Source organism: Aegilops tauschii, chromosome 7 (genome assembly GCF_002575655.3).
Source record: "Aegilops tauschii subsp. strangulata cultivar AL8/78 chromosome 7, Aet v6.0, whole genome shotgun sequence".
NCBI lineage: Eukaryota > Viridiplantae > Streptophyta > Magnoliopsida > Poales > Poaceae > Aegilops > Aegilops tauschii.
The window spans coordinates 371562707-371572307 of record NC_053041.3 but is presented as its reverse complement, the minus strand read 5'-3'; the positions used below and the strand labels follow the sequence as shown (position 1 = coordinate 371572307).

At 43.6% G+C, this 9601-nt stretch overlaps 2 protein-coding genes across 2 annotated transcripts; both read left to right on the top strand.

The window, feature by feature from the left end:
* Positions 1 to 795: 795 nt before the first annotated feature.
* Positions 796 to 4871, top strand: LOC109781282 (NADH dehydrogenase [ubiquinone] iron-sulfur protein 6, mitochondrial). The gene is made up of 3 exons (XM_020339887.2): positions 796 to 1059; positions 4214 to 4298; positions 4430 to 4871. The coding sequence occupies exons 1-3, from the start codon at positions 916 to 918 to the stop codon at positions 4537 to 4539; spliced, it is 339 nt and encodes a 112-aa protein (XP_020195476.1). The 5' UTR covers positions 796 to 915; the 3' UTR covers positions 4540 to 4871.
* A 470-nt stretch (positions 4872 to 5341) lies between these two features.
* Positions 5342 to 8552, top strand: LOC109781281 (secretory carrier-associated membrane protein 5). Its single transcript, XM_073503353.1, has 12 exons — positions 5342 to 5392; positions 5997 to 6098; positions 6184 to 6246; positions 6392 to 6425; positions 6508 to 6630; positions 6863 to 6925; positions 6996 to 7089; positions 7189 to 7234; positions 7361 to 7428; positions 7511 to 7559; positions 7664 to 7729; positions 8103 to 8552. The coding sequence occupies exons 1-12, from the start codon at positions 5342 to 5344 to the stop codon at positions 8133 to 8135; spliced, it is 792 nt and encodes a 263-aa protein (XP_073359454.1). The 3' UTR covers positions 8136 to 8552.
* The last annotated feature ends 1049 nt before the right edge of the window (positions 8553 to 9601 follow it).

The following is a 9601-nucleotide window of genomic DNA, read 5'->3' as shown; positions in this document are numbered from 1 at the left end:
AGTTCATATTTTCAAAAAATGTTTGGAAAATTCAAATTTTGTTCGTTTTCATATTGTTTGTGTTTGTGAAATAAAATGTTACGTTCAAAAAATTACTCAAAATTTGGAAAAAAATTGGGATTTTGTCAAACAGTGTTAAGTCCGGAACTATACTTAGTTTCTTGGAGGTTTTCGCTGTATTTCGGTCCATTCTATCGCAGTGGCTGGCACCTAGCTCGCGCAAGCTTGCGGACCCGTTTTCAATTCCTAGCCACCGCGCGCTACGTGTATTTGTCACAGAATGCGGCAGCGTCCCCTATTTGCTGCAGAATGGGGCAAATAGGGAGACCCGTTAACGAGCTCCCGTATAAGGGCACCACGCGTGCCGCCATGAGGGCACCTACAATGCAGGCGATAAGGACCGATGCCAGGGTGGGAATCCTGACCGTCTTGGGCAATTCCCACCCGATCCTGGGAAAATTGCTTGCGTCGATGCCAGACGTATCATCGGGCGCTTCAGTTTTTTCGTCGTGTAAACTGGCATAGACCCGAGTGGATGCCTACGTACAAAGCGTTGGAGGTAGGGACGCTAAGCAGGCGCTTATCCATAAATTTATTTTTAATTTACTATCCAAGCGCCTGAACAGGCGCCTCGCGTTGGTGATGCCCTGACACGACCCCATTCATAAACGGGCTACTGTGGGCCGTTCCGTACCAGGCACGTTAATGGGTCAGCCCGAGCTATCCCGGCCCATTTGGCCAGGTCTGCCTGTAATGACTTTTTAGTGTGAATAAAGTTACATGTATTTAAGTTCTCAAAAAAAAGTTACATGTATTATTTATGAACATAAATAAATTTGCAGGGCAAAAGAACTCGTCTCTATTTGCTCCCAAACTCACCCGAGACCTGCATACCCTTTCCCCCCGTCATCAGCCATGGCGACCGCAACGAGGCTGCTCCCGACGCTCCTCAGAACCCTAACCGGCACCCGCCACGCTGGCGCGGCGCGGGGCCTCGCCACGGAGAAGGCAGTCGGTGCTGCGGCCGTCGTTGGAAGCCACACCGCCAAATGGATGCAGGTACCCATCCCCTCGTCTCCGCTCTCTAGATTCCGATCCGGTTGGATCAGATTCCTAGGCCTCTAGAAGTTACCTCATTTCTCGTACGATCCACCCAATCCGGTGCGAAAGGTCGCGCCTTTTCGTGTCCAGCGTGGATTTTTGCGATCGGTATAGCGTGTGGCCCTTGTTTAGGTGCGTAGTTGGATGCTTAATTTTGGATTCCCCATTTAGCTTAGGTCAATCTTGGTGTTCCTTTGAGACACTTTTGGGCTGCTTGATGCTAGGTGTGTGTCTAATGGATTCAGCTGTTTTGTTGGTAGATCTGGATGTCTTAGATAACTCTCATCTTTCGGCTTGCTATGATAAGTGTAAGCTCGTTGATAGCACATGTTATGAGTGGATATATCTATTTGGTCCATTTCATTTTCAGATACTAATCATGTGATCAGTTTGGAACTCCCCACCCTTGTCATAAATTTGCTGACAGTGTTAGGAACGGTGATGCATCTATGAATTCTTACAACTGACAGCTATGAATCTGCACGTTGAACTGTACCAATTCCTCTGGTTGACCCATCCTTCAGTTATGAGCTAGCAGAGTCATGTAAACAATCTGCAGCTACAGCTAAACACATGAGCAAGTTGATGAGATCAACATTCTGTGAGTTTTTCTTTTTTTGAAATGGAGGCAAAAGATTTGCCTCATCCATTAATTAAGAAGAAGAGAACTGCACGGTTAATTAATGGAAAACCGGGTGAAAACCGTTACAATCCGCTGAGCGGCACACATAAGATAACCCACACACGCCGCTGTGAAGGAAGCCTAGTCGAGGTAGCACGGAGGTGTCATCGTCATCACTTCTCCCCTGGCACACGATATCATCATACCCACTCTTTGAGAAGCGACTCCGACTTCACCGCAGACGACCACCGAGCCAAGCCACACCATAGAGGCAGTGCGAAGCCACATGAAGATCCTGCCAATCACCCAGCAACCTGCGATGAGGACAACGCAGCTCCGATTCCGACGGAGAGCTATGAAGGAGAAATGTGCTAGGCTGGCGCTAGAAGATCGCCGAACAGACCACTTGCCACCCACCATCGTTGCCACATGCACCCCACGCCGCAGCTCTGACTTCAGAGTGACAGACAATCCGAGGCAAACTCGTGAACATGCCGGAGAAGAGCCGACTACCGCAGTCATTGCCGCGACCCCGACATCTCTCACCCTCATCATCGTTGCCACAAAAGCCTTGTCACCAACACTGCCATCTTCCACCGGCCACCGCAGCGACCACTGCGACGACCCCACCATCCTCACGCAACCACTGGTCCCTCCAGCCGGTCACCACTCCAAGAACGATGCCCCCAAGGGGGAGCATGACGCATGATGCCACTATCGTCCGATCACGAGCAGATCTAGGGTTTCCCCTGGAGTGGTCTGGATGGAGAGCCTGCACCGCGCCTCAACAACGTCTTCAAGAAGAAAACGATGCCTGCCTTGGCCAACAACCAGAAGCTAAGCTTTTGCTCGGCGCTGCCAGACCCTCCGCCTGCACAGAACAGCCAGACCACCAAACTGCCACTTGCCATTCCCGCCATCCGCAGCGACCCATCAGATGAGCCCAACCCAGGCCCATCGGCCATACAGGACCGACAAAACCCAGATCTGGTGGGAGGACCTCCCAGATCCAGGCCCACTGGAGCCTTCCGCCTTGCTGCCACTGCTGGCATGGCGGACCAGAGGCACGCCGCCGTGGAGCGTCGCACCGCACAGCCACTGCCACGCCTTGGCAGGACCCACGCTGCATCACGGAGGAGCAGCTTCATGTCGAAGGAGCCGCTGCCGCAGGAAACCACCTCATCCAGCCACCGCAGCCGTGCCCAGCACAGCGCCGTGATGAAGCGCAGGTCCTGCCAAGGCGTGGCGGTGGCTGTGCGCTGTGACGCTCCAGGGCGGCATGCTTCTGATCTTGTGAAATCGACATTTTGTGAGAGTAGCTACCAATATATCTGATGATCTTGTGAAATCGACAAGAAGTTTAAATGAATGAAGGTTCAGTGGGTTTAACGTTTGTGGACTTAGATTATCCCTGGTTAAGCTTTTGTAGTCATTTGCTTGATGAGATCTTCTGATCCTTTTGCTATTTCGTAATATGCAAGCTCATCCTGTTGTACTTTACTATTTCTATACATTGTTATCTTGTGTATCTTTCTAGTTTGTGTCCTTAGCTTTGGCTGAAGCATGACAGACCATTGATAGGTTCTTCCCAAGAGATGTGTATTGCTTGATTTCGTTTCATGACTTACAGATGTTTGACTGTCACATCTCTAGTTCTCCCTTCTACTATTGTTGATCAAGTGAAACTGTTCTCCCTTGCATTAAAAGATGGATCTTAGATACTCCCTCCGTTCCAAAATAATTGAAGTTCTAGGTTTGTCCAAAATTATTAAGTCTGACCAAGTCTATACAAAACTATATCAACATCTACAACACCAAATTTGCTTCATTAGATTTATTATGAAAAATATTATCGTATTATATATATTTGACATTCTAGATTTTTCTATTGACTTGGTCAAACTTAAAAGTTTTACTAAGGGATATCCTAGAACTTCAATTATTTTGGAACGGAGGGAGTAATTAATAATGGTTGCAAGTGCTAAAGATGTATGATATAATGAACTGTTCTTCCTATTGAATTTTTGCTATAATAATGCCACTGGCATCAGTAGAACACTGTCTTACCATACTTTGGTAGTATGACTTTTGGTTTCTCCCATTTTCCAAGTAAAGATCAAATGATCACTATTATTTTGAGGCTTTTCTGGCTATTGGACTGTAGGTAGATGAGAAGTCTGTAGTTGAACAGACTGAAAACTAATGTTGCTTGAACTGTGGGATAGTCATCATTGAAAGTAAATTATCGAACTCTTGAATCTGTAATATCCTTGAAGATACTAAAATTTGTGTTTATACTGTTGTACCAGTTAGTCAGGAAAAGTTTCAGGCCATGATAGAGCAGTTTAAGGAGTTTGTCATGTGATATTCACACCTTAAGTAGCATAATTAGCTGACATATGAGGTCTATTGGTTGCATTGGGTGTTTTTTTCTGACTTGTTGTGTCATCACTATTTATAAAAAAAAATCTTTCATTTTATTTATTGCAGGACACAAGCAAGAAATCTCCAATGGAACTCATCAATGAGGTGCCACCAATCAAGGTTGAAGGGCGAATTGCCGCATGTGAAGGGGGTAAATCAATCAAACACTTCCCACCTTTACACATTGTCACTGTCATGCTTTGGCCACTGTTGCTTGCGAATGCTGATATACTCATGATTATGCATTTTCTGCAAAGCTGACTGTTTCCATTTGAATTACAGATAAAAACCCTGCCCTTGGCCATCCAATTGAGTACATCTGCCTTGATCTGGATGCACCTGCTGTGTGCAAATACTGCGGCCTTCGCTATGTTCAAGACCACCATCACTAAGTAGAGAAGATACCATCCTTTACCACATCAGAATTTGGAGTTGCTGCATGCTCATTGGGTTCACAATGTATGCCAATGTACTGTGTATTGCGCTTGATGGCAAAATGTTGTCTTTGACTGTCATCCTACTTTTTGTCACATAATAATGTTGCATTAACTTCGAATTGATTTTCTGTAGCTGACGTTTGTCGGCATTTCCTGAATTAATGCACTTTCCGTATCAAACTCCCTGCACTCTGGATAAAAGGGTTGAGTGGGAAGGAACATGAAATTGATTTTAGAAGCTGCTTAGTGAACATTTGGCCATTGAAATCAATTCCCCTTTTTCCGTATGATGTTCCTTTGTGCTGGCCATCGAGATCATTTCCCTTTCTCCGTATGATGTTCCTTTGTGTTGTCCTGACCATTGTTTATTGGAAAATCATATGTTGGTTGCGGATATAGGAAGAACAAAAAGCATTTTATAACCCCTTGCTGTCTGTGACGTGCATGCCATAAACTGCTTAGAAGGAAAAACCAACCACCCATCTGGAATCGGAATGGAGGATTTTCTATAATTTTGCATGAATTAGTATCTTCTGAAATTCATGCATTTGCCACATTGAAGCGTAAAAGAAGACAAATATGTGAAGCACGGCGGACCTAGGGGCAAGATCGGAAGGTATTGACCGGTGCCAAGGTGCCAACGGCCACCATTAACTGAAAATAACCTTTCATTGGTCATGCACAACTTAGAATAGATTCTGGCCCATCCCAAAGGCAGACCACGAAGGGATTTATTCATGCCTTAGGGATCTTCTCAATGTCTCCTAGCACCTATCCGCTCGAAGACGAGAATGTCAATCCTACCGCGGTATTCCCGACTTCCCGTGTTTCTTGGTCATGTTCAGGTTTTGACGAGACATTTCCATTGCAAACATTCGAGTTTTCATGTCCAGATCAACTTTGGTTCAGAAAATCCGTGCCTTTTCCAATGATATTGTATTTTGGCTCTCACAATTGATTTTTTAATATAAGCCTCTGAATTGTATGCGCAGTTCATCCTACATCATTCTCTCCCCAAATCAAGAACTCGCTCTAGATCAAAATGCCCTAGTTAGGAAGATTATTTTCTAAAAAGAGAGAGAGAGAGAGAGAGAGAGAGAGAGAGAGAGAGAGAGAGAGGAAGATTTATCCTGTGATCTATGATGACAAGTTCTGCTTATGGTCTGGCTTCAGGGTTTCTTTCAGTGAATAGGTTGAAATTTTAGTCGCAACATTCAACTCTTATATCTTGAATTTCCATTGGTCGTATCTGATTTGATAATTTCTGATGTGTACTAATTTATTTATTTTACCCGAAGTAGTGTACATTAGTTCAGTATGCGGCCTGAGTCTAAGCAGGGTGTTATTTCAGTATATCACTTTCTAAGAATTTATTCAAGTATCAAGATGATACCATTTGCTGCGTATTTCAGAATTGGAAATCATCAGCACCAGCTCCAGCAAAGAAATCATGGATCCCAGCGGGCTTTGGAGGCAGCGGCAAGCATGACGCCACCATCGACATACCATTATATGTACATATATACTATGAGTCGTTGTCCATATAACATGATAATACAGTTTTTTTGGTACAGTTGATGATAAGTCCAATTCATGCAGGATCCGAAGAAGCGGGAGCAAGAGCTCTTATCATGGGAGGAGGATTTGAAGAGGAGGGAGCGGGTTCGATCACCTTTTTCACTTATACAAATCCTATAGTGTTCATTTCTGTAGATGAATATTTTAAAAAGAAACTATCATGTGAAGCTAACCAATTTGCTCAAAAGTGACTTAGAAAATTTTCTCAGAAGTGTAACATTCTTTGCAGGATATCATACAGAGGGAGAATGCAATGAACAGAGGTAGTTCTACTAGATCACCATTACATCTCCATCATGGTTTAATGTTTTGACCGCATTTTGAAAAACGCATCTGTTTGTGCAGCTGGTGTCACCATCGAAGTGAAAAATTGGCCACCATTCTTCCCTGTCATACATCATGACATAGCCAATGAAATACCAACCCATGCTCATCAGTTGCAATATTCAGCATTTGCTAGTTGGCTAGGTACTTCACCTTCCAACAGTTTTCTCCAATTACTTGAGATTTAGGCTGGGTTCGGCAGCCCTCCACTCCTCGGTCACGGAGCGGAGCGGGCGGAGCATCGTTTTAGCTGCTCCATAAATTACAACTAGCTGCCTCTCCGCTCCGGAACGGAGTTGCGGAGCCGGAGGGAGTCCGAACAGGCTCTTATTGCTGATAGTTTTCACGCTTGTTCATCCGGCTGCTCTTTTTGCAGGAATTGTTGTATGTCTCAGTTGGAATGCATTTGCTGTCTTAGTTGAATCAATTCACGGGGAAGGTGCTAAATATTTTGCCTCACGAACATTTTTTTTTCAGTGTGCATCTTTTTCTTATCCTTTTTATGGCAGATATTGTCCTTTTTCTTCTTGCCATCATCTATGCGGCATTTGGATGTCCTCTTTCATACATCCTATGGTACAGGCCTCTGTACCAGGCCATGAGGTTTCTATTTTAACTACCAGCTCGAAGTAAATAATTGTTCAGACAATGCTCTGTGCAAATGAAAATTTGCTAACTGGATTCTCTTGTTTTGTAAGCCAGAACTGATAGCGTGGTGACATTTGCCCAGTTTTTCGTCTTCTACTCGGTAGTTTTATGCACTTAGCTGTCCGTATGCTAATAATCTAAACATCTGATTCTATTGCATTTTTCTCGATATTCATCTTTCATCCGTAACGTAAGATGAGCATAATGACAGCTTGATATGTGCCAGGTGCATGTTGGATTTTGTGTTATTGCTGCAATTGCTCCGCCGATAATATTCATGGGGAAAACTCTTACGTAAGTCTAATAACCACAATGCTGTTTTCTTGTTAAGTTTCCAACTGCAATAGTTCAGTACTGTTTCCTTACCTGAAATCAGGGGAATTCTTGTGGCTATCGTTGTTTTAAACACGGATATGTTTGTCGGGGTACGTTCGTCTGCATTACATTATTATGGTTAACTATGAACATATAACTTCAGTGATGTAACTTGCCGTGGGCCTTAATTCTTGTCTGTTTTGGAGCAATGCAGGTACTTTATCTAATTGGATTTGTATTGTTCACGGCGGAATCTCTTATAAGCATTTGGGTGCTTGAGGTTGATGCACATTTCATCTCCTCATTTCTTTCAACACTTCTGTTGCCATAAAATATTTTGGCCTGGTTGTTACCACTATCGCTCTTATGAACTTGCTTGGTTGTGACGAAGCTCCAAAATCGGAGTCTAGTCTGCATGACTTATTCTTTGTCCCCTTGCATTCATTCATGTTAGTGACATCGTGATAGAAGGAAGAACAATAAGATAAAATTATATTTGGATGCTTCCTTACTTCCTAATCTTGTGCAACTACTAGAATGATCAGCTTTTGCTGTGTTTTTTCTCAAACTATTACGCACACAATTATTGAAACCACACAACTTTCCTGCATGGCCTGTTGACATCCTTAAAATTTACTCGTACTATTTTGCAGAGAGTATACATGTATTTTCGAGGGCACAGGTGAAGCCTAGCAATGAGACGATGAAATCATTCAAGGCAACTGTCTCCTCAACAGCAAGCATTCTGATGTAAAACACAAAGTTGACGGTGATTGTTGGTGAACTGCTTCTGCCGAATTCTTGCATATTCAGACATAGAGTGGAAATTGATTTAATCTCATAGTAGAAATGTGAATCAAGATAACAAGTACTATTTGATTCAACATGTTCGAAACAGAATGGTGGTACCAGATCCCATGCCTGCAAAACTTGCGGCATGTCTCCTGCCGATGTGCCAACGGTGAAGCGTGTTAGACAGTTCAGGCTTATGCAGGTTCTCCGGTCAAAGATGAAAGCATTTAGGATCTCTTTTGTTTTTCATTTGTATCTGATAAATCTGTACTGTTTTCTATAAATATTAATATCAGATTTGTTTCCTGAAAGAACATCTCTGAAGAAACAGATTACTCAATCGGCAGGTTTGAAATTAAGTTCTTTATTCCTGCACCTGGTGCACCGACTTTAATCTTCAGATAAAAATATATATTAACATGGATTCAGAAAATAGGCTAGTTCTAGCTTTTCTAAATCTGAAGAAACTATAAAAATGAATGGTGTCTTCGCAATAGTATCCAGTACTACCTGAAAATTTTATCCTTCTATCTTGATAAATGAAAGAAAAAGGGGAAGATTACAACTGGTGGTTGTTAGCGATAGCACATAGGTTGATAAAACATATTCATAAGATGAAGAACATGTCGTGCAAATCCAAGTTTATCCAGGCAATTCATTTAGGATGTAAGGTCCAAAATGAGCAACAGCATATCGAACAAGATTAATCAATCACCTGAAATATTTTTGTTCTGAATAATGCACAATCCCCTATTCTAAATAGATGTCCGACAGGGCTATAACAGCATTCTAATCTCATTGTACTACACATTACAGGAATACAAAACATCTTCATGAATCTGAGTCCGATTCAGAAAGGTTCGACTCCGACTTGGCTTGCCTCTTGAGCCCCTCCTGAATTCAATCTTTGATCGCAGTTTCCTGTCAAATGAACAAACCGAACACAATTCATGATCACAAGGCACTAGTGTGCTGACAAACTGTGGATAAGTTACTCGAGGATTATTACCATCATGTGGCAGCCTTCCTCGAACTTCTCAAGAAACCCGACGATCCAACGGTCAGCATTCTCCATCCACTCCACAGGATTGCTTCCAGCTATCTTTGCGGCGCTGTGAAACTGCATATGTAATAAATTTATTTTGTAAAATCACGCGAAGACAATGGTGGCTCTCCAGCACCGCGGCTCGTCTTCCACTGGAGGTGGCGCCGGTACGCTTGGTACAATGGTGGAGGCCCGGGTCGCGGCTTCCAAGGTCCTCCTGGCAATTTCATCGAGGGGGTTGCAGGCCCTAATAACCGGTATAACCGGGCAGGCCACCAAGGATTCCGCGGTGGGAGGGGTGGGGGTCGACGCCCG